We start from the raw sequence: 26082 nt of genomic DNA, 5'->3' as shown, positions 1-26082 counted from the left end.
GGTGTGGGCACCCCAGGAGGGGGACTGCTGGCACCCACCAATCTTGCACCCTTACTGGTGGGTGCGGGATTTAGGTGCAATATGCACAGCCAGAGTTAATAGATCCAGGCATAGCTCCTCGTGCCAGGGATGGGCACCAGGTGGTAATTGCCCAATGGACTATCACCTGGTGGCAGAGTAGCCTGTTTGACTTATAACACATTACACACACGTGTACACACACACACTTACACTAACAGGCCATTATGAGAATATGATATTATATGATAAATTGGTGGAGATGGATGTATGTCTGGGTGCCACCCTTCGACAGTTAAATACATACATATTGTTTTTACCTGAGTTAAAATGTTTTCAATTTCTTTTGCAAATTGTTTTTCGTTTATAAGCCGCTTGTTAAATTTCCACAATTGGGTATTTTCTCTTTATGAAGGTGAGTGTAGAACTAATTTGTGTTAGTTCTACACTCACGCTGTGATGATCACTAAACGATATGGGTTCGTGAAATGCCTTAACGGGATTAATTCCCATGTGGGGGGAAGTAAATTCTGTCAAGCCTAGAGGCATTGGTTGGGGAGAAGTGAGTGTATTCTCTCTTTCTTGGAAATAGTACTCTAAAAGCATCAGTTAAGTTGCATTGTTTGAATATATTGGCAAATGGTGGCATTGATTTTTCCGTCAGCCTTTCTTGGTCTTTCTGGATATCTTCAATAAAATTCATGTCACCAGCAGCAATAGTTGTGTGTTTCTGACGTACAATTTCTTTGATATATTCCCAGAATGATTTTTTCTGATCGTGTTTTGTTGGCTCATATATGTTTATGACAGAATATACTTTGTTTTTCCATAAGACTCCTGTTTCTATAACTCTGTGCCGTATTATTGTGTCTTGCCATAAAATTTTTAGACTGCAATTTTTATTAATTAGTGTCATTACACCTCCTGATCCGTTGACATCAGATGGTTCATTGATAATGTAGTGATAGTTTTCTAGACTTCTCTCAATATTCTTTAGCTGTTGAGTGTCATGCACACGTGTTTCTTGGAGCATTATTATGTCTGCAAGAGAATTTAGGGTTAAATTCTTTAAAAGCTGTTGTGATACTTTGCTGTTCAATCCGTTGCAGTTTATGCTCATTATTTTTATTCTGTCGTTCATATTTCAGTTAGTTGTGTATTTCTGTTTACAGTTGTTTTTTTCTCTTGTCCTTTCTGGCCTGAGTTTTGTTATCACTGGGGTGTACTTTTTTTTTTTTTTTTTTTTTTTGCTAGATGAACTTTTGCTGTCTTCGTCTTCCCTTTCTTTAGTTGTTGTTTCTCCTGCTCTGTAATTTTCCTTTCTTGTGTTGTCCTGTGTGTGGTTTTGGTTTTCTTCACTTGTATAGTTTTCATCGTCAGTCTGCTGGGGCAGTGAATTTGGTGGGGGTTCCATATTTTCTGATTCATTTTCAGGTGGGGTCATGACAGTACCTGATGTCTCTGCTGTTTTGTTGGTTTTCGTTCCAAATGCATAGTCTTGTACATCGTCAATAATCTCATTCTGCCTGACTTCCTTTTGGGTTTCTGGTGGGGTGTTTGATGCGATGGATGCATATGTGCTTCCAGGGAAGTTGTTGCTTACATGTCCTATTTTATAACATTTTTCGCATTTGGGCACCTGACATTCCTTTCTAAGATGACCCACTTTCTTGCACCTAAAACACGATGGTGGTCTTCCTGGAATGACGACTATTCCTGTCATTCGCTGTACTTTAATAACATAAGGAATGTCTCCAATTTTTGCATTTTCATTTAATTCTATTTTTATTTTCTTTTTATTACTAAGGACGTGTGCCCAGTCTTTGTCCTTAATTTGCGAGATATTTTCAATAGCTTCGATTTTTCCGAATCTCTCAAAGTGCAAATGTACCAGGCGGTTTGGAATCTGTGGCAGTAACCAATGGACAGTGATGACAAGTTTTCGGGTTCTATTGATTGATAGTATTTCACATTTTTCATTCCTAACTTGGAGGGATTTAAGAGCAAGAAAATTTTCTTTGGTGGCATGTAGTTTGAACGATATTAGAAATACGAAATTGTACTTTACGCTACCGAGGTGCCAAACTTCAGAAGCTCTTACCTGGTGTTTTATGGCGTTGATGATGTCCTCCTCCTCTGAGTAAGGTGCTCCGGTGGGGTCACATTTTAGGACACAAGATTTGCTCCAGTCGAGTTTTTCCGCTAGGTTTAATGACGAAATTAATTCCAGATCTGAGAGATCTACGACTTTTGGACTTTTTCCTATTTTATTGATATTCGCCATTGGTATGGGTACACTTTTTGTATGAATCATTATAACGGCTAACAGCTTAAGCGGACACAGGCGTAAAACAGTAACGGCCTTGGTCCTTAACCCTCTCGGGGTTGTAATCGGCTTAACTCGTTAAGGGAGCACAGTAGGGGAACGTCTGCACTCCTTGAGAGCTAAACACACACACACACACACACACAGTGACGATACCACTGTACTACACGTGCAGACACGGCAACTGCATACAAAAATCAAATTATTATATCAGGTCTCCAGTAAATCATTAATATACGCGTTTATTTATTATGTCTCTAAATTGCATGTGCTCTCTGGTCGATTTGCTTGTTTTGCTGGACGAAAAACTCTAGTTTCTGTGGTATAACCTTGCTCTCTACGCCTGAGATTGACTAAATGAGCCACGGAGTGAAAAAAAGCCCATTAATGTCGAACCCGGGCCTTTTTCAAGCGGTGTGGAGAGGACGGTGACGATACCACTGTGCTGCGCACTGCGTGTTTGACAGGTGCGTAATCGGCGGAACACAGTAAGTCTGGTAAGCAGGGCATAGGGGCGCCAACGTCTGGGAGCGCCGAAATTCAAAATTTTATTATAATATTTAATAAAAGTATCCCAGTCTGAGCGGTAGCACAGTGATATCGTCACCGTCCTCCCCACACCGATTGGAAAAGGCCTGGATTCGAATCCCGTCCATGACGAGAGGAACTTTAATGGGGTTTTTTTCACCCCGTGGCTGAGTTCTTCGGTCTCAGGCGTAGATAGCAAGGTCTTTTCCCCCAGAAACTGGGTTTTTTTTCGTCCAGCAATCAGGCAAATAGACCAGAGAACACACGAAATTTACAGACATAATATATAAACGGGTATATGTAAGAAATTACCGGTGGCCCTAATATAATTATTTGAATAAAAGTACCAAATGCATTTCTGCCTAGAGGCGCAAAAAACCCTAGGGCCGCGCCTGTGCATAATATTCTATAGATCCGCTCTGTTAAGCCCGAATAATAGGAAATATATGCGGTAGCAATGGGTGAGAACATCTCTCTTCGCTCGTGTTCAGCTTCTTGAATATGTTTGTCCAAGATATTCTGGAAAAGGGGGTGGGGGTGTATCCGCATTTTCGGAGATTGGCTATGACACGTTTAATCTCTTCCATTCTATCCTTGGAGGTACTAAGTTCTTGTTTACACTCCAGCACGACCACCAGGTCAGTGAAGTTTACAATAAATCATCAAGACCCAGCCCTATCCAATAGGGCTCTAATTACACTGTTCATTTGATTGTTGGCTTGTGCTGCATTGTAATGCTCTAGTTTTTACTCTGGGACCATCCGTACAAACCAACACATCAAGGAAAGGAAGGACCGTCTATTTCCACCTCCGAAGTGAACTGAATGAAAGGGGAGAAACCATTGAGGAAGCCGAAATTAGCGTTCCCATGCACGCATGGTAGAGACAGAACAGACCCATCAAAATTCTGGACTCTAGCCCTTCCATGGCTAAGTTGGCAACAACAGCACTAATCAGAGAGCCCATAGCTGCGCATTGAACCTGCTTATACACAGTATCTTGATATAACATGGTAGTACTAGAAAGGCATAATTCGACACCGCTACAAATATATTCTATACTCAAGTTAAAGTGTCATCCCTCTCTAATGCCATGCACATACACTTCACACCATGCTCAATGAGGATGCATATGAAGAAAGACACCACAGCCTCAATCTTCAATCACCTAAGCATGTATAAATTGCACAAAGTCTGTACTGTCTTTGAGGGTGAAGTTTGAACGTTCTACAGTAGGAAATATCAGTTTAGTTAAAAATCTAGACAGTGCATGCATAAGGCTGTCCACAAATGATACAATTGGCCTAAGCAGAATAACCGCCTTATGAATTTTCGGTAGGCCATAAAATCTCTAGACAACTGGCATGACCGAAATTCTGGTGCTGTATTTCATTACCTAGGGGCCAGTAACTTCCTCATCGCTCTTTCAGTACCCATGCCTATTTCTTCTCAAACGTGTTAAAGGTAAAAGATCCGGTAATAATTGAGGGAACAAGTGGGATTATATACAAGATCAAATGTGGGGAGTGCTATGTTGGAAAGACAAAACGCAAGTTTAAAGATCGTAGTGTGTGGGGGGGGGGGGACATATTAGCACAATAATGACCACAGACTATGGAAAATCTGTTGTGGCTGAACACTTCTGGAGAGGAGAACTACCAAATTTCTCTTTACTATGACGTCTCAATCATATTTCCTACAGTCGTAACTGCAGGAAGTATGATTGCAACAATACAAATTTGCATTTCTTTACATTCCATTTTTAGGTGCGGCTATAGATGTTTTCACATCAAAAATAAATAAAACTAAGCATATGTAAACAAAGCAATTAATTAACCTAACTACCCTCTTCTGAATGGAATCTAGAAGCCTGAGAGAGGTTTTGGGGGCACCGCCCCAGATGTGGGAACAGTATTCCATGGTAGAGCAGATTTGCGGTTTGTACAGAATGAATAGCTGTTTGGAAGAAAAGTAACGCAGAGAGCGAATGAGGAAACCAAGTTTTTAGATGCAGAGGAAGCAATATTTGTAATGTGCTTGTGTCAACATATTTCTGCATTTTTAACGTAAAGCACCAAATCAATAATCGCGTCCTCAGTAGATTTGGATTTTCTAAAACCATATTGAAATGTCAACTTAATTTGGTGTAAATTCATAAAGTCACTTAATCGCTGGAAAATCACTCTCTCAAACAACTTGCCTAGGTAAGTAACAGCGATAATGGTCGAAAGCTGTTGGGGCTTGTTTTTTTCTTTACCTGGTTTTTGCAACAAGTTCAGAAGGGCACATTTCCAAAAAATGGGAAATGTGCCTTCCAATAAACATTTGTTATACATATTAAGCAGAACTGGAGGATATATCTGTAATAACTTACTGATACTGTTGTTCTCAATTAAATCAATCCCCGGAGTTTTATCAACATTTATCTGTTTACTGACTACAAGTAACTGCTCTGCTGTAAAAAGAGAGATATCCTCATCATTGACATAATCTCTATTATCTGCTTTCATCTCACGCGGTTTAAGAGTATCATTACTTACACAATCCTCAGGAAGTAGTTTGTCTACGACAACTTTAATAGTTGTCTCCCAACAAACTGTTTTCCTACCATCTACAATTACTGGGTTGAATGAGAGGCAGGGAGTGCCGATATCATAACTGAACTCACTTCCTTGTATAAAATTTTTTTTTTTTTGATAATCAGTATTTCGAAATATTATTATTAAAATAAATGACCATGGATTTGTGGTTGAAAAAAGGAACTTTAAAACGAGAAGCAAGTACTTCTAGTATTGCAACTGTAGTCGATGAAAACGAACACAATTTTGTCACACTTCAAAGTGAGGATGGACAATCGCAGCCTTTTGTTCTCCAAAAATCCGAAGTGAAAAAACAGGAACAAACTTAAAAGACGAAAACAAAAGTATGACAGTTATTTGAATTTCGGGTTTACATACAGTGGCGGATAAAAAAAAAAAAAAGTTGCATCACTTGTGAATTTTGCGAATGCAATGTGTTTTGCGCTGCATTGTAGGTTGCAGAAATGTTCGAAATGCTAGATGGGATATATATTTCTGTGAGCGAAATCCAATAAAAAGACTCCACCTGATATACCTAATTGAATTAATATCTTCCCAAAGGGTACGTGTACCTAGGATTTTGGTTTGGTTTTTTTTTTTTTTTTTTTAGGAGCATTAGCAACTAAGGCCATATTGCTCCGGGATATGCGGTGGTCATTCCCTGACCTTTCCGCATCCTCCGTATTTGGTGGTGACGGGCTCGAACCCCGGTCTAATCAAGAAGCGTGTGCTACGCACTGCTGCTCCTTCCCACCTGGCTACGGAGGCACCTACGTGTACCTAGGAACCTTATAATAAAGATCATATTTAAAATGCGTAATTAATATGGAAATATGAGAAATCATGACAACCAAACAAATTTTATTACGTGTACAAACTAACAATAAGTTAACGTAATACTATTATGTACTGTAAATCAGCAAAATAAGTCCTCAAGGTTTTGTTGTTCCTCCTCGAGCTGCAATTACAGCCTTGCAACGATATGGAATAGAGTTAATCAACTTCTGGATATACGGTTGCCCAATTTTGGTACCACACTCTTACAATGCTCTCGTGCAGCTGAATCTTACATTTTGGCTTCTTTTGAGCAATTTTAGACAACATTATGTACCAGCAATTTTCAATATGGTTCAAAGCACTGTTGTCGGGCCAGTCCAACACTGTGACGCTAGCATTTCTGAGGTATGATGCACCTTAAGGGAGAAAAACGAGGGAAAACATTGGTGTAAGTATGTTTTAAGCCTTGTGAGACAAGAAGGCAAACTCATCATTAAATCTAAATAGCACAAAAGTTACCAATTTTGCTGTGTGGCAAGGTCCTAACGGGTTTCAGGCACTCCTCCAAGATAGCAGTGTAGGTTTCTGCATTCACCGTTCCGTTAATAAAATTAGTTCGCCCACCCCTTTGCTTGTTATGCATTCCCCCAGACCATCTGACCTACGGGGAACTTTACAGTCGGTGTTATGCAGTCAGGATGGTATGCCTCCGATTTTCATCTTCTGACATATCGCTTCCCACCCGAGCCATGTAGGTTGAATTTCGATTCGTCAGAAAAGATGACGGTGTCCCATTGCTGTTTTATCCATGAAACATGCGCTTTAGCCCAAGCAAGTCTCTTCTTCCTCATTTGTTGGGTCAACAAAGGCTTCTTCTTGGGCGATTGACATGCAGACCACTTTCCGAAAGGCGTCTTTGGATAGTTCGTGCACTTGTTTCAACACCAGAGGCCATCTCAAAGTCCAGTTTTAGATCAGGAGCACTAGCATGGCGATTACGAAAGCACAGCCGTTTCAAATATCGATCTTGGGAAGGCGTAGTCACTCCCTTACAGCCTGATCCAGGTGTTCTCTACACATCACCGGTTTCACGCTTTAATTTCAGCACCGGAGATACTGGTGGCAGCCTATTTTATCAGCGATATCACGCGTAGAAAGCTCTTCCTGGGACAGAGCAACGGCTACACTTTTTTTTTCTTGGTGTCAACTGAACATATGGAGCCATACTTACACTTCCGCAAAACAGGATACCATTGAGGTGTATACCCTTCCAACGCTGTATTTATAGAAACGGCTGATGCAATACCTTGAAATTACTGTCTGATGAAATAGAAGAGTTATCTGACGCAATGCCTTTGCTTTGCAAGAAAATGACTGTAATCAAACTTCATCTTATACGTTTCACCACAAATGTTACTTTTTTTTTTTTAAGGTGGTGCATTTTTTTGTCCACCACTGTATGTTGGAAATAAAGATGCTCCTGATGCACAGTGCGTCGCATGTAATAAAATAGCAAACAGTTCTTTGGCGTCCGCTAAACTTTTGTTCGTAAGTGTTCCGTAAATACACTGTGATATGGAAAGTGTTCCGTGACTAAAAAAAAGTTTCGGAAACGCTGCGTTAGACTACAGACGCTAAAAAGAAAGTAATAATTGCTGGAATTCTATTGGTGTGATTTTAATGTAATCATAGGAAGGGTCAACAAATCTTTCTTACAGAGCGAAATATAAAAATTTCCTTAAAATCCATCCACTGGGAAGAGTTATTACATGTAGACGGACGGACAAAGAGATAATAATTGTAGCATTTCTATTTAGTCCGATTTTAATGATATTTGGAATGCTCAACAAATCTTTCCAAAAGGTCCAAATATAAATTTCATGAGAATCCATTCTGAGAGATGGGTTGTTATATGCTAGCGGGCGGCGGGAATGGTGAAGGCAATAGGCGCATTATGCATAAACCGACGAGACAAAACATTTTGACCACCTACCTAATATGATGTTGGTCCTCCACGTGCAGCCAAAATAGCTCGTACCCTGCGAGGCATGGACGCTACAAGATTTCTAAATGTGTCTTGTGCTATCTGGTACCAACACGTAACCAGCAGATCCTTTAACTCCTGTAAGGTCTGTGGTTGAGACGCCGGAGATCAGAGTTGTTGTTCCAACACAAACCACGGATGCTCGATGGGATTGATGTCTGGGGAATTTGGAGGACAGGGCAATACCTGGAAGTCTTCCTCATGTTCCGCGAACCAGTCTCGAGGAGAATCCCGTTGCCATGAAAGGGTGTACCTGGTCAGCAAGGATGTTTAGGTAAAGTGTTTTCGTGTCTAACGGCACCAGAGGTTTCCCCCATCTCCGCATAGCATTCATTGTGGGTATCACAGTTCACTGTTAAGGCTAGAAATTTAAAGTGTGTGGGGTATGTACTGTATATATGTAGTGTTATGTACCGTTGTTCTTATGGCCATTTAGTCGTTGGGCCCCACACTTGGCCGCGTGGAGGAAGACCAGGTACCCAGTAGCTCAATATTTTACTCTGGCAGGCCTTGCCACCTAGATTCCTGAGATTTCAGTGGCTAGGGCCTATGTAAAAAAATAAAATAAAAAGTGGAGGTGGTACTAGGATTGGAAAAGCCAAATGGATTATAAACGATCTAATTTGGACGTAATTAAAAACTTTGGAACTTGTGTGGGGCATACGCTATACACATACAACATGCCGCACACATTTCTGGCATTTACAGAATCCTGTATACTTCACAAGAGTACAGATGGTGCAGTTGTGGTTAGACAACAGGTGGCGCCTTACCCTAAACACTATGCCACTATGAGTACGGGAGGAGACCGAAAACTGGGGGGCGAGAGGTAGGAATATGGGGACGATAGAGAAGGCGCCCCAATATGGTCAGTGAGGCTGGCCCAGGCCCCACCAGGAGGAAAGAGGGGAAGGAAAACAGTCTTCTCTCCACCAGGGAACAGGAGTAAAGGCATCACACAAGGGAGTGTGGAGCAGATTGCCTATGTGGTGTGCAGTGGCAACCCGCCTCATGTCATCATCAGTTGGTTAACTTCTGGTCCTGGTAGGTGTTCAGGTCTGTGATGAAGTCAATGTCACATTGGTTCAAGTCCATCAGTGTCAGTTCTGACTGTGCTGTCCGCCTGCCAAGCTCCAGTGGTTGATATCAAATCGTTCGTGATCTTGAGCACCTACACTGGTGTGCAAAACTTAAAGACCAGTCAGGTTTTCACCTGAAGCTGGCCTGGATATGGGTAAAGCATATTTCATATTTCACCAGTGGCCTGGATATGGGCAAAGCACCAAAGGAACCTCATAAGGTACAGAAATGAAGGAAACAACACCGACACAACAACGGTACAGAGGGACTTGATTCAAAAATGTCAACGTAGCACTGGCGGCCATGATACAGATGCATCATTGCCAAAAATGGAACAAAGGGAAGAGGTGGTCCTCAGTAGGAGATATGGCCACCACTAATGTCGATGCAAGCTTTACACCACCTGTTCATACTTAAAACAATGTTGTTGATAAGTTCTTGTGGTAACATCGTCCATTCCTCTGTCAGTGGAATGGACGATGCTGGTGAACATTTTCTGGTGGGTGTGGACGTGCCGCGAGGCGTCTCCCCAGAGCGTCCCATATGTATTCGATGGGATTTAGATCGGTCGACGATACGGGCAGGCCAATCCATACAAACAATGTCCTCACTTTCCAAAAACATATCAACAGCTGCAGTGCGACGGGGTGTGGCGTTATTATCCATAAACACGAACCCAGGGCCAATGGCACCTCCAAACAGACGCACATGGGGGAGGATTACCTCAGTACAGTAGCGTGCACCGGTTACAGTACCGCCTTCCAGTATCTGGAGTTGTGTACGTCCATCCAAGATGACGCCTCCCCAGACGAGAACACCTCGACCAGCATATCGATTCCTTTCAGTAATGTTTGCGGGGTGATACCGTGTGCCAGTCTCTCGACCGATTAGCTGATGTCCAGAATTACTGCTGAGACAATCTACTCTCATCAGAAAATAGTCCCTTACCCCATTGCGCCGCTGTTTAGTCCTTGTGTTCGATGCTCAACTGTAAACGGTGTCTCCGATGGGCAGGTGTTAAAGGGACACAGCGTACTGGCCGTTGGGCAAACAGTCAACCTTTGTGGAGTCGCCTGGCCAGAGTAAACCGCGATATACTGCGTGCTGTGCAGCTGGTTTGTAGTGGATCCCGCTCTCTGGTGTCGGTCCCTCTTGGCCTGTAGGGGTATATACTGGTCATCATTGGGGGGTTGTTTTTCGTGGACTACCACCACTGGTCCTTCGAACAGCTGTACCTGTCGTTCTGAAGGCCGACACGCAAGCGAGACGATGCTATGGGCGATCTTCGACTATCGATAATCTTCAATATTTCGACCTTCCTTGAGCTTCCCAATTATTTAACTCCACGTAAAATCATCCAGATGTTGTCTACTGGCCATTTCCTTGTCTGTAGCACTGTATGAAACCAATTTATCTGTTTACGTGAGCCCACTCATCATGATTCAAATTTTTGCATGTGCACCAGCTTTCTACTGAATGTCCACAGTTATGCAAAGCGCCACAGGCTGTTTTGTTTGATTTTGTGGTTGTAACCTTTAGAAATAGTGTTGGTCCTTAAGTTTTGCTCACCAGTGTATTAGTGTCAGGTCTAGGTGGATGTCAAGTCCGGTAGTATTGTCATACATAGGGCGTATGTCCATTCCAGTGAAGTTGTCACATATATGGTGGCATGTCAGTGGCGTTCCACGACAGTTAATGTCCACCGCCTCGTGAAGAGCTCCTGTGCGAAGTCGGAGAAGGCCAAATATTCCTCCCTTGTGTCTAGCAGGTGGTGTTCTTGTCTTATGGGTAAATAGGTCAACTTTGTTATCAGGATGTTGCAGAGGTCGTCATAGAGCTGGCAGTCGTACATGAGGTGCTGCCAGCTCTCCACAAACACAGGACTGCGCTAAGCTGTCTCTCCTCTTCTATCCTGAGGAGAGACAGCTTAGCGCTGATTGCTCCGGGCCCTGTTAAAGGATATGTTGGCCACAGTCCCGGTGAGAACCAGCGTCTGGTGCCTTGGAAAAGATTCGGCCGACATCGGAGACAAATTTCCTAGTAATTTCTCCAGTGTGGGAGTGATTCCATCGTTCTTGCCACACTTGCACCAGGTAAGCTTGGAGCCTTCTCTTTTCTGCAGCGCGATCGTTTGCTGGGTCCGTAGGGAAACCGAGGCAGGTTTTGCTGGTACCCTTGGCTAGGTGGTGTAGGAGTCCCCTGCACACTATCTCCAAAATACAGAGGGAGGACGCCTGCAAGGATCTGTAGGGTGTGTGTGCTCAGCGTGCTGCACGCGCGAGTGATGGTGAGGAGAATTGTTCTTTGAGTGGAGTCAATAATACTTTTGTTGACGGCAGACGTGCCCTTGTTGTACCACGCTCCAGCGGCATAGGTGATTATGGGTGTGAAACTGCTTTGTAAAAAAGATGGAGAGTTCGCCGGCCGAGGTCCTACTCCCGTCTGGCCATTCTGGAGATAAGTGCAATGTAAGCTCTGATTTTAACCCTTGTATATTTGAGGTGGTCTTGGAAGGAGTGGTTCTGATCCAGTATGACTCCTAGGTACTTGAGCTGATTGATGAATTTTATTGTTGCAAAAACCAACTCAGGATTGAGTTGGGTTTTGCAACAACCGGGGAAATATTTAGTTGATTCTTTTTTGCCCATTCTTGCACTGTGTTCAGGGCTTGGTTGGCTAAGTTTTCCAGCTGGGCTCTGGAGTTTTCAGTCACTGAGTATAAGGTCATAGGCAAAGGCCTGGGATCGTACTTCACCTATGTCCAGGGCCAGGAAAGAATCCAGGAACACATTCCATTGTAGCGGGCCCAGGACCGAACCCTGTGGACAATCCTGCAGACGGTCCTATTGAGTGCACGGAAGGAGGCATTGATCTATCAGTAAGGTAGTTCTTGACTGTCCGGTAGAGAATTTCTGGGATCCCAGCGTTCCGGAGCCTTGCCAGGATACTCGGCCACCATAGGGAGTCATATGCCCTAGCAAAGTTCACCGAGATCACTAGAAGGTACTTCTTGTCACATCCATTGGCTAGATTCAGCAAATGCTGGAGGGCATCCTTGGCAGAGGATCCCATCTTGAAACCAAATTGGTTAGGCAAAGCAAGGCCTGCCGCATTCTAATGCTGTTGGAGTCGGTAGTACAGCAGGCGCTCGAAGAGCTTGCTGACCACTGAAAGCAAGACTATTGGACGATATGAATTGGGGAGATCTGGTTGTTTTGATGGATTCTTCGGTTTAAGTTTAACAGATGGTCACTTATGGCCGCTTTCAAGCATGCACGTGTGTGTGTAACAGCTCCGTAAATTGTGACTTAGTTTAAAGTTAGTGCTAAACTCTGGATTTATGTTGGATCAAGCCATTAAGGAACTGGAACACCTTGTCACTCATAATCAGGATTGGTTATGAGTTCGCTCCCTAAAGAAGCTTTCAACACCGGGATTCTAAAAATACAACAGCTTAATGCGCAGCGTGCTCGGGCAGTGGTCGAACAGATCAGAAAGAAGGCAGACGAGGAAAACACTGACCTCATAATTGTACAGGAAACGTACACCCATCAAAAACAGGTGAGAGGACCCCAAACCTTACAAATTGTGTACTGTACAGAGGATACGCCTTGGACGACAATAATCGTAAGGAATACGGATATAACTGTTACAAAACTCCAGCAGCTCTGCAAGCCTTGGGCAGCCTGTGCCCAGTTAATCACCTCGATTGGAACCATTTACATCATAGCTCTCTACTGTAGACCTGGCATAGAAATTGACTTTGCCACAGCATAGTTAGAGAACATACAATCAATCCAGACACAAGATAATTATTGGGGCAGACGTGAACTGCAGATCACCACTGTGGCATAGCCACACCCCCGACCGCAGAGGAATGGCTAATGGACAAAAGTTGAAAGACTTCCTAACAAACTCTATATTCACTGTTATTAACCAAACTCTATATTCACTGTTATTAACTAACCTGTCTCCCAACATTCTGCAACACGCTTTTGGAAACAACCATAGACGTCACTATTGTAACAAGAAATATAGAGATTTATATCAGACTGGACAGACCAAAGTGATTGGTCAACATCTGACCATAGGACAATTACATACTCCATAAAAAGAAATCTACAAAGAACACCGATAATAAGGCAGATGCAGAGTAGATTCAATGTTCAAAAAGCTAACTGGGACATATTTAAAGAGAATCTTCGTAACCAGGAGCAACTCTACATGGAAACGCACAGAAATCTTGCTCTTAAGGTGGAAAACCCAGAAACAATGCAAAGAGAAGTGACCGAAATGATTACCACGGTAGCCGAAGTAGCCAAGAAAAGAAGAGTGCCCAACACCAGAGCAACACAATAGTGGACACCAGAGTTCCAAAGACTGAGAAAGATAGTGCAAGCGAAACGAAAAGAATTCCAAAGGGCAAGAAGAATATGGCCGGCAGTAGAAGTCGCGGAATTGAGAAACAGATATCGTCAACTCAGAAACCAGTACATAGACAAAATCAACAGAGCAAAAGGGAAAGTTGGCATAACTTTGTCCAAACAACAGGAAACACTTATCCCTGGGGAGTGGGTGTACACAATCACAACCAGCAAGCTCCCCAGAGGCAAAGTGACAATGGCAACCAAAACGCCGCAAGGCACGATGACCACAACATGGAAAGACTCAGTAACAAATATTCTTGCAACAATCATAAGGGAACAGAGATGACATTCGAGCGGACAGAAATATGCCAAACAAACGCGCAATATGCAAACGCCCAAAGAGAACCACCATTCAGCCTTGAAGAGATACAACAGGCGAAGAGCAGAAGAAAAAACAAGCGATGTCCAGGTTCAGATCTAATCGAACCAGAAATGATTAAAAAAATCATTTCTGGTTCGATTAGAATATGTTCAGATCAGAATATGTTCTCCAAATTTTTCTGCGACTCTATAACTGCTGCTTGGCACAAGGCCACTTCCCAACTCAATGGAAAACAGCTATACTAAAATTGATACTAAAAAGCCCAACAAAACCACTGGAGTTACCAACGTCGTATATATCGACAGAGAGCAAGATTTACGAAAGGCTATTGCACAAGTGAATCGAACACTACTACACAATACGACTTTAAACAGGGTTCTTCAACCACAGACGCGATTCTGGATCTTCTCAACAAAGCCACACAATGCACCAGCAAGTATTTTCTAGTGATTGCAGTGGACTTTGCTGGGGCGTTCGATACCCTCTGGTGGCCGAGCGTGCTGGCAAGGCTCCGTGCTGCATCTTTGCCACAAAATCTTTATGACAGCCTAAAATTCTAGCTCACGAACAGGGAAGTGCAGATGCTCACGCCTTATGCTAGCCTCACCTATCTTGTCCGCAGGGGCTACCCCCAGGGATCAATCCTGGGGCCGCTCCTGTAGAACATTGTTCTAGATGACTTTCTCTGAAAGGATTTGAACGACGTGGAGGCACAGGCTTTTATTTGTGACATGCAATTATCAAATTAAATTTCTTATATGAGGTAATCATCAATTAAATTGCACACATACTTAAACTTCCTTAATAATCACAGCAAAAAAAATTTTAAATAACGAATACACATTGATGTACTCATTGAGTTGAGTTGTATAGCAGAAACTGAATGATAAATATCAAATGTGATATGCGTCAACTGCACGAGTCCAATCATCATCCTCAGCACACAGGGTGGAAAAGATCCAAATTTGAATCCCGTCAATCCCCCAAGATTTTTTTTTATGGATCTTTTTCACAAGTTGGTTAAGTTAGTCGGTCTAAGGCGAGCATAACATGTTTTATCTCCCGGAAACAAGGGCTTTTTTGTTCAGCAAAACCCCAAGTCAAATACAGAACACAGGCAATTTACAGATATATTATATACTGCGCAATATGGCCTAAGTTTCTGATGGGCATAAAACTCTAGAACAACAGCGAACGCTTCAAATTTCCTTTATCTGCAGCCGTAGCGAAATTCAAATTCATCCCTACCCTAAATTTTTTAATGACCATGCCAAAAAATCCGTCCGGGCCCCCTGACTCTTCCGGCCTCCTGCAGTGGAAGACCTGGTGGTATGATAGTTATGTCACTCTCTAAGTCAATTTTTTGCGCTGATGTTTGCTCAGTTTCTTCATTAATAAAAGCAACTATTCAAAAGACATAACAGCACTTGAAGTGAACAAAAATATGGATAACGCCCAATATCTTTCAACTTAAACGAAAATCAATTGAAAAATGATGGGCTGAGAAGTGGCAATTGAAGTTTAAACAGTGACAAATGCAAACGAACTGCATATTGGTAGCAGTAATCCCAGAATAACATACTCACTGGGTGGTATCACTCTCAAGTATAGTGGAGGGAAAAAAATACCTGGGGTAATTGTGCAGTCAGACATGAAGTTCTCATGTCAGACAAGCGTTTCTAAAGTAAAAAAAAAAAAAAACCCAAAAGACGGGACAAAAATGAAAAACGACGGGACGGCCGGGACAAAGCAAAAAAAAAAAAAAAAAAGAGGCACTATCCCGTTCAAACAAAACAGTATCAAAATTATTTGGATGGAAACAAAAGAGTATCAAAATTAGGCTGATGTATGGTCAGCCTAATTTTGATACTCTTGTTTCCATCCAAATAAAAGAGTCACTATTTAATAGCTTATTAGAGCAAATTTGATGTGCTAATTTTTAATATTGACCATTGTAATTTCTTCCCTTGTCAGAATCATCAAAAATTTTTTTTTTAAATTGTTCCCTTCGATATAACTCGGTATGAATCATTGATAAACAAGCTGCATGAGATGCTTCGTGGTAAGAGTACCAGAAAGTAAGAAAATGCACGTCATACTAAAACCACCGTAGTTGGGTGCACCCACTTTGAAGTCACTCATATTAATGTGTTAATTTCTTGTACTGTATTCGCTTTCTATTTTGTGAACTCATCTGACCGTGAGGTCGTCCCGAAATATAAATACAAAGGTTAATTTTTTTAAAATGTATATATTGCTGTTTGATAAAATTTCATCTGAAGGGGCATTACATAACAAGGTTGGTTGGTTCTTATAGGATTATAAGGGCATCAGCAACTTAGGCCACATTGTGACGTATATGTCTGTAATTTGCATGTGTTTTGTGGTCAATTTACTGTTTCTCTGATTTAAAAACACGAGTTTCCAGGAGAGAAAAACCACCATGCTACCCTCCCCTGAGAGCAAATAAGGCAGCCACGTTATGAAAAAGACTCATTATACGCCAGACGATGAGCACTGGGAAAGAAATGATAACTGGACGGCATGCAGACAAAACGGCTGTGTGCGTGAAACATTCCCAAGTGCTGAAGAAATGGATGTCCAGAAGTGGACATGAGCTCAAGAAACGACGGGTAGATGAAAAATACTGATTAGTAATCAGTATTTTACGCGTCAGGGCGCCTTAAGACGGTTGGGTTACCCGATTTCTCCAAATTTCCTTTATCTGCAGCTGTAGCGAAATTCAAATTCATCCCCACCCCAAATTCTTTAATGACCATGTCCGTAAAGAATCGGAGTTGGGTGTTACAAGATTTGAAACGAACTCTACATCAGGGCACGACCAATATGCCTCTTCTACGCTTTTCTATTTTAAGAAGAATAGGATTAATTCCTGCTGTCTGCTACATGGAAATGGTCGAAAGTGATCGGTGTTGTCATCGGGATCAAGGTTAGGCTTACTGATTTATCATCTTATTGATTTATTAATTAAAAATATCATTTTCACAAACGTAATGGTGTCCGAAAACTCCTGATTGGGTAGTTTACTTCGATGATAATACTGTTATTGGTAGATTTGAAGGCAATATGTATATAAAATTTCTTCTAGTTTACGTCAGAATATGAACTTTTGGATCAGCTTCCACGAGGGTACAGAAAAACAAAATGAGATTAACAGAAGTAAAATATAAAAACACGAGGCATAGACCATGCGATGATTTTCTTCCTTGACCTTATTTACTTGAATCAGATACAATCAGCTGTGATAGGCCAACAGACGTAATATTTTGCTTGCACCATCGCGTGATAGGATTCATAGTGTAATGAAGTTTTCCCAATATATTAACAATCACGAAATGTTGTGTCAGCATAAGAACAGTAGCAATTCAAAAGATGAAAAGCGAAAACAGGGCTGAAACGCAAGATTATAGACTGTAATTGGGATCTAAATATTAAATGAATACTGTACATATTGAAAAATAAACATAACGCACTTAATTTAGTGAACATTTTAAATCGATAATTACAAGGACATCACTAATGTTGTTTTAAATATTAAAACAAAGCATATTTCTTGATTTTGGCATTTTTTAATGAAAGATAAACATGCCTGAAGGGGGAAAAAGAAAAAAAAAAAAAATCACTGCTTTAACATTTGCAACTGGCGTATTATTATTAATTACTCCTTCCTAATCAAGTGAGATATAAAGTAATAATAATAATGATTTTTGAAATTAAAAAAATTTTGAAAATCAAAACGCAAGTAGCAACTATTACTTTCGCGTACCGTGAGCTATTGTTCAAGACTTTTAAACGCCTGGGTAATAAAAAATATATTAAATTATCTTTTGTTATCAAAAGTTTATTCAACACGTGCAAACATATACGAGCCCTACGTGATGGTATAGAGCAGGGGTGACCAACTAGTCGATCGCGGATTTAATTTCGGTCGATCACAACAAATTTTAAATATACAGTCATCCCTCGATTTGTGCACCTTGTGCGATGTAATTTTTGAGATGGTAGGTCGCGGCACATTTTGAAGGAAAAAAGTAGATCACATCACAAATTAAGTAGGCCACTCCTGGTATAGAGTGTTTCCGGCGTAATTAGAATCTCGGTATGGAGGGGAAAGGTTTCGAAATTTTTTGATCTCAAATATAGGTCTTTTTACAGGACATTAAGCATTTAAATATGGTAATAATAGAAACAGCGTTTAAAGCCACTACTCATAGGTGGCAGGTGTAGGGTTTTATTCTCCGTGAATATTCCGTGTTTGTGGGCTCATGAACAATTCGTACGGATAAAATATGCTTCAAACTGCAGAAATTGGATTACCACAAGAATTGGTGTATTATGGTCTTGGAAGTCGATAGGTCAAAAATTTCCCAAGAACAACTTTTCTTTGAGTCTGATATAACTCTGGGGGGGCTCACATCTGGCCGGTACACCCAGGTTCCTGAGCTGGATATCATTCTTCTCTTCCTTAGTGATTCCCTTTCTACCCCTGACTCTCTCTCTCTCTCTTAGGGTAACTCGGGGAATTTTTTTTTTTTTTTTTTTGCTTGTGTAGCATAAGCCTTAGGCTTCCTTGCACCATATGGCTAATAATAAAAATATACGCCAAGATTAATTACGTACGTGCACGAGTTTGTAATCAGCAAGACCACCTTGCCGTTTTGGAGAAACTGAACAACGGGAGCGCTTTGATTGAAAGTAAACTTTCAATATGAGCGCTGTTTAATACACAGTATATTTCTCTAATTCCACAGTATTGTGTGTGTGTGGTCCTCGCCACTCCTGAGTGTGAAGTCCAGTTTGCAAAATGCCGGTGACAGTACAAAATAATATCAGCTAGTAATTAAAGTTTGCTGACAATATTAGCTATTACCATTATTATTGCAGGGAATATTATTAAGCTTCCTACAAAGTTTCTCAAACAGCTTAACATTTTTTGCTAAATAGGAAAAAACTGTTCCATTACACAGGGATTGGCCAGACGACCGAGCAGCGTTACCCCCCCACCCCCGAGGCCAACGGTAAATTTGTCATCGACTAATAGGTATGACATAATAAGCGATTCGTATGCGGTCACAAGTGTTAAGAGACCCTTACATAAGAAAGTTTCAATTTATTTAGCTAACACTGATAAACAAATATTACGTTACATAAGTATTTGTTTATTATACTTTCGTAATTAGTAGTCATAAAGGAAAGGGGAAAATACATTTAATACGAGGAAGAAAAATATCATGGGCAAGTCTTCCTATTATGTAATTAAGACAATTATAGCCATTTAAATAATTACTGATTTTTTACTTATTTACGTTTGATTTCAATATTAAAAATATGCCTTTGTTTCTCTCATAAAAAATGAAATTCTAATCTATATTATCTAAGATAACTACTTACCCATTCAAGTGAAGAAATGGACACGCCATATTTTTTTCAGAAGTGCTCTTTTCTGTTCTACACAACTGTCTGTGCACGAGCTTTCTACGACGTCAAAATACTAACAACCAAAACAAGACAAAAATCACTGGAATAATCAGCAAATCGTATCCAAGACGAAATACTTGTGTGTGAAAATCAGAGGCTTTTCGAAAACCACGTGGAAACTGCGATGATGAAACGAATACACCCGGCTTCAAACTCAAGGTCGCGAACCCTCCTTATGCCATAATCGAATTTCTGTGCCCCCAACGGTGAAAGGAATTCTCAAACATACATAAATTCTCGCTCCTCGCTTCTCACGTGACAGGAAGATAACGTATCCCCTTAATCGACAGTAAAACATACAGGTGGTGTATTAGGAATGGTAAACATTGCTCCGAGCTTCATGACATCGGGTTTCCTGCCTCTTGTAAGGGAGGGGAAATAAGAAGTGCGAACCTAATGCACTCATGAACACTGGCAGGTGTGCATCCTACCGTAAAGCTGCAGGTGAGCGTTCTTGTTGTGACCTCGCAAGGCTTGTCACTGGAGCTGAACTGACCCCAGAATATCAAAATTCTTATAATACAATACAGTAGAAGTGACCCGATCTCTCTTTCTTACTCTGGATGTTTTTCATAATCCGTTAAGGTTGAAACAAAGAAAAGTAGGTCAAGTTGACGCTTCTCCCCCCCCTTTTATTGCTGCCTTCAAAAGTGACGAAAAGTAGATAAGCAAAAGTATGAACGTATAGCAGCAGTTCATGACATGCATTTGGAATTCTAGGCGAATTATTTTCGAGGATGTATAAAAAGAAAAGAAATCGGAAAGCACTGCTCAAATTACTCACTTACTTCAGTTTTGAAGGAAAGGGCAGAGTTTAGCATTCGTTTTGGGGAAGTGGGGGGGAGGGTTGTGGAAATGGATTTTCAGTACTCGGTAGAAGCTTTATTTTATAAAACAGAACAAACTCCAGTAAAATTAGTATGGGTAGTAATCACGGCAGTACTGGAACAAGTTGAAAACATGAAAAATGTGCAAAATGGTTTGTTTAGGTCTTGGGCGCACTTTTAACTCCATGCAGTAATTGCAGACTAGAGGCAAACTAAATATAGGATGCCAACTGCATACAAATGCAAACAAGAAAATGATGCCCTCACCACTACATACAAGGTTTAATCTAAAAATATTTTTTGGCTAGCTAAATGCCTAAGAGTACTGAAAGATTTGTTTTTGCCTGGTTACTGCACTTGCATAATTTCTACTACCCAGGTAGTATGAACGCGTCGTTTAATTATATCTCATATTGTGAATCAACCTTCATAACGAGTGTCCGAGGTATTGCACTGCTTTGAATAAGTAACGTTTCACCAGTGGAGAAGACTAATGTTACTTATTCTCGGCGGATACCGTCACCCAGACGGCACCGTTTCGAAGCTCGTTGGCTTACTCATCGGTGGGTGGGCAGGTACCTTGTTGTTGCAATAGTGACAACCCACTTATGAAGTATAACTCCACAATAAAAGGTTCTGGTAGTAGTATGTTCATTTCGCCTTCGCCCGACTATATGAAAAGGTCCCATTGACACTGTTCATTTTGTCTCCTCTGAGAGCTGACTTCTGAATTGCAGTCGCTTCCCTGCTTTCATCTTAAAGGCCATGAGTAGATAAACAATCGTTCCAGTCACTGGTTGAATTAAGAGTGTTTAGGGGATAAACATGTTAACGGTAGTGTTATATACAATAAGGTTCACACCTTATTGTCTAAGTATGACGTTCACACCGTTTGTAACGTTTATTATTTCCAAAGTTCACTTGTGAGAGAGGGTGGCAAGAGAGAATCAATGCGTACCGCCCCAACCAAGGTTTTAGGGAGGCCAGCAGACCAAAAAACTAAGCAACTCCTTATGACTCTAAATTTTGAAGATGCTAAAAAGATCTGCACTTTATATGACCCTGATTTTGTAATTAATATTACGATTTTTTTCCAGTGATCTCGTATCTAAATTTGTAATAAAAGATGGAAATGATACATTATCATTTCTGTATAATTTGTGTAAAACAGATATGGAAGGTTTCGTGGGAATTTTATTAAGTCCATGCCAATGTATTATTATTATCTATCTATACATTAAAAACGTTTTCCGCCTAGTGATATTTATTCGAGCCAATGGGAGAAGAGGGCGGGGAAATTACGTCACTACAAATGTGCAGGTAAATAATTACATTGTTGTCTTCTATTGAAAGACAACAACCTCCATAACGTTCACCAACCATATGCACGTGCTTCATTGTCTAATACATGACCACGCCCGGCATCATTTGATGTTACATTGTAATATCAGCTGATGAAAGGATCCAATACAGTTTGCATATTTGTAAATAGTTTAAATATTTGTATAGTTTGTAAGTATTTTAGTTCTGTTTTTTCAGATGCATTATGGAACCCGAAGCAAAAGGACTTTTCCTAAGTGGCCTATGTAAACGCAGGTAAATAATTGCATAGTGATATTTATTCCACCTTGAGAATGCAGTGTGGGGGAAAGCCAATGGAAGAAGAGGGAGGTCACGTGGTACAAGTGGGTGGGCCAGTTACGTCACTACAAATGCTCGGGTAAATAATTACATGGCCATTAGATATCGACGTAGAAAAGATTTGACTTACTCTGTCATACCTCTACATTTTACGTAGAAAAGCGTGAGCGAGGGTTGGCGATCAGGGGGAAAAGCCCCCTAGTTATCATTATGCTAACTATAAGATTTTTAAAAATAGAATAATTTCATTAATTGTTAAGCAGAGTGACATAAAAATGGTGATACAGAACAACGCAACAAAATGCCTACGTTCTCACCAACCCTTCCAAGGTGAAATCAGTCAAGAGAACAACCAGAAAACCGGACTAGACAAAACGAGAAAACCGCAATTACTAAATGGAAACGACAAACGGTCTCTTTCCCCATGCCCATTGAGTGCTCCGTGGTGTAGTGACTCCTGAAAGGATTACCTAAATACAAGGACTGGAACGTACATTCTCTGAACCTTGGACGTTCTCTTGAAAGCATGTGGCAAGGGGGACAACGCTTTCGCTGTCTCCCCCCGCCACCTCACTTTTCCTTCTGGTGTGGCATGGACATGTAGCACACGCTTCTTGATTAGACTGGGGTTCGAGCCCGTCACCACCAAATACGGAGGATGCGGAAAGGTCAGGGAATGACCACCGCATATCCCGGAGCAATATAGCCTTAGTTGCTAATGCTCCTAAAAATCAAATAACAAACAAACAACAAGCATGGACATGCCCACTGAAAAACGAGGGACTACCTTCCCTATCAGTCCCTTTCTTCGACTTCTACTCCCCAGTCTTCCGGCTCCCCTCCCAAAACTTTTCCTACACAGTATATTACCCCACAGATCCAAATCTAATACAGGCGGGCCTCGATTAACTCGTCCCGCGAGCGCATCGCGCAAAACGGAAACGCGTTAATCGAATAAAATGACCAATAGGAAAAATTATAATTGGTCCTTGACCTTCTGGAATGTCGATAAAGAATTTTAAAAATACCTTTTAAATAACTTTTTAACTGTATATAATGTAAAAGATAATGAAAATAATTATTAAATTAAAATGTTTATTGCATAAAACAGCGGTTCTTAAACTGGGCACCGCGGAATATTTTAAATTTTCGAGGGAAACACAGCGATACTCGACATCTGTCGGACACTGCGCGAACTACTAGCTCGAGGTAGTTCACAGTTTCAGCATTTCTTATTAAGTTGTTTGGACTTAACTACTAAACGAAACTGTTAGGTATTTCTTTTGGTTTGGGTGCGCCTTGAAAAAATTACTGAGACATTAAAGGCGCCGTGAACCGAGAAATTTTGGGAACCTCTGACATAAAATACACAATGAAGAAATTACTGTTGCGGAAATATTTGAACAGTGTTGACTTTCTCTTTTCATCAATCAATTTCCGATAGCCGACAACAATCTTCTCTGGGTTCTGACGAAATAAATATCGCAGAGAACATCAAACCTTTTGTTTGAGGTTCTATGCGATACGAAAGATTTCATCTAATTCTTTTACCGTTATCTCCTTCGCGGTAACATTTTCATCTGGCTCATTTAAAAATTTGAATTTTTAAATGCAAGTCTGCATTGACTTTATTAGCAGGAGACAAACACGTCTTCTTCCGATGGTTGATGGAACACACCGAGGCGGGCAGCAGGCAAACGTTTGTTTATTGACCGTACGACTCGCGGTAAGCTTAACGCGCGATTCAAATCTTTTTCAACTATCGCATAAAAAAAAAAAAAAAAAAAAAGATCGCGTTAACTGGAAATTTGCATCGTGTAAAGTGAAAAGTGTTATCATTTTTCAAATAGCGTTAACTGAATATCGCGTTAATCGAACTCGAGTTATGCGAGGCATAGCTGTACACCAAAATTACTGCCCGAACTATTACACCTCTAGAGAAACTCATTCAGCGAAAACCCCACTCAATGTTTAAACAAACCGTATTATTAAGAAAACCGCGAATAATTTTTTTTTTAGGTCCTAGCCACTGAAATCTCAGGAAAGTAGGTGGCAGGACCTGCCAAAGTACAATTACTGTAGTCTTTTTAGTACACCTGTCCGCGTCGTTGGGTATGGTAACGTCGGGCCCCACTAGGGGCCCGCCGGCTGACAGACCGGATGAAAAATGGGCACAACATACTACATTCTACATGACCCACATACTGTCAAACCTCTGGCATTGACAGGGCACTGTCACTCGATACAGAGAACGTACGCGGAAATGGGAGAAATCCCAGGAGCCGTTAGACCCTCAACATACCCAATACCCAATAATTGTTAAGCAGAATAATTTATATCGCACTTCCTTATTTGAATAAAAATCAATATCCCAGAAATGGAAACAGGACGAAATTATAATAAAACAGTTACAAAATACTTTTTTTCTGTTTTTCTTCTCACTTGCTCAAATTGCTACTTTCCTTGCAGCAGAAGGAAAATTTCGTACTAGCAAATAAATTTACTAAATCTTTAATGATACTTCCTTGACATTTACATGAGGACTTTTGTTCTCTACATTTAATTAGCATAATGAGCAATTTCACAAGCACAAACTCCTGCTCATTAATGACATCTAATCTGAACGATGTGAAAAAGAAATTAATTGTTCTCTTAATTGCTAAGATGCTGTTAACTGGCCAATATATTATTTTATTACTAGAAACCTATTAGTATATAATCTGTTTTGAATGAAATCGTTGAAAATATATAATGTAAATATCAGGCTTTTTCTAAAAAAATAAAATTTACATAATTCAAATACATACTCATACCAAAAGAAAAGGAATGCACAAACTTTGTATGCTAACTTAATGGAAGAATTCAATATTCACCTAACCAATAACAATGGTATACTGTTGAGCTACAGACAGGGAGAGCCCAGGAAAAAAAAAAAAAAAAACCGCTTGCGTACCCCTGAACGCACGAAAGATGTTTTTTGGAAAACATCTCTGACGAAACTCAGAACAGTTTTAAAATTGAACAGCTAGAACCGTAGTTAGGAATGATATAACGTTTTATTGCTCACGCCAACTACTTACTCTACCGAATCATCGTTTAGAAGAGGTTAGAGAAATTCAAGCCAATAGCCTAATTATCCATTTGATTGTTGCTATTTGTTGAATAGTATGATGTCACAATCATACTTCCTGCAGTTACTACTGTAGACTTTTTCTGTTCTTCCTCTCACTTGCTTAAATTGCGTGCTACTTTCCTTGCAGCCAGAGCCTCTGAGAGGAATTTTATCAGGGGGTACAAAATTTCTTTCGGGCCCCCTTTCCTTCTCCATTAGTCATCCTGTTTTTATCCACTACGGTTTTATGCCATGAGCTGAAGCCTGTAAGGCCAAAAAGGGTATGGAAGATAAGAGAAGGGTGGAATGGAGCGCCTCGTTCATTTTCTGCATTTAAGGCGTTATGTTCCACTACTCCCTCCATGATAAATATAAATAAAATAAAACAAAAGAGAAAAGAAAGCACATTTGATTTGAACATCTTTGTTTATGCTACAATACCGATAAGGAGAAAGAATTCACATTGAAACATCATTTTATATTGCAATGCAGAATATCTCTCACCTATGGCAACACTTATATAGTCGCAAACTTCCCTCGCTTAAATCATGAGTGCTTTTGAAGGATTTTCACAGTACATTGAATTCCTAATTTTTAGAATGGAATTCTTAGTTTCCTATATATTCATGAATTTTAAGTCTCAATTTGTCGATAATTCATTTGATGATAAATAACTTCCACGTGAGGCATTATCTAATGGAAAAGTTCTAACCAGAACTCGAATTTTTCATTACTCAAGATGTGTAAAATTCCAGTTGCTTCTGAAATCGTCTTACCTGCGTTTGCTGTCGCTTGTAGTTCCTCCATGCACTTTTTTTTAAGGATTCAAAATTTTCATAAACGCTGTTCAGGGTGCATATATTGAAGTTCCATCTTGTTGGGGAAGGTCGGACAACACAGCTG

General features: G+C 40.6%; 1 protein-coding gene across 1 annotated transcript in view; it reads right to left on the bottom strand.

The window, feature by feature from the left end:
- The window catches only part of v (Tryptophan 2,3-dioxygenase vermilion), a 143838-nt gene extending 124235 nt beyond the window's left edge, over positions 1 to 19603 (bottom strand). The window contains exon 1 of the mRNA XM_090380792.1: positions 19513 to 19603. Coding sequence (XP_090236918.1) covers positions 19513 to 19541 — 29 coding nt within the window. The 5' untranslated portion in view covers positions 19542 to 19603. The remainder of the gene's footprint in view (positions 1 to 19512) is intronic.
- Positions 19604 to 26082: the final 6479 nt, after the last annotated feature.

The sequence above is a fragment of the Mastigoproctus giganteus genome, chromosome 9 (assembly GCF_048544385.1).
Source record: "Mastigoproctus giganteus isolate SK-2022 chromosome 9, ASM4854438v1, whole genome shotgun sequence".
In the NCBI taxonomy this organism is placed as follows: Eukaryota; Metazoa; Arthropoda; class Arachnida; order Uropygi; family Thelyphonidae; genus Mastigoproctus; species Mastigoproctus giganteus.
Note: the sequence above shows the minus strand (reverse complement) of the source record. Positions and strands in the feature narration are given on the sequence as shown.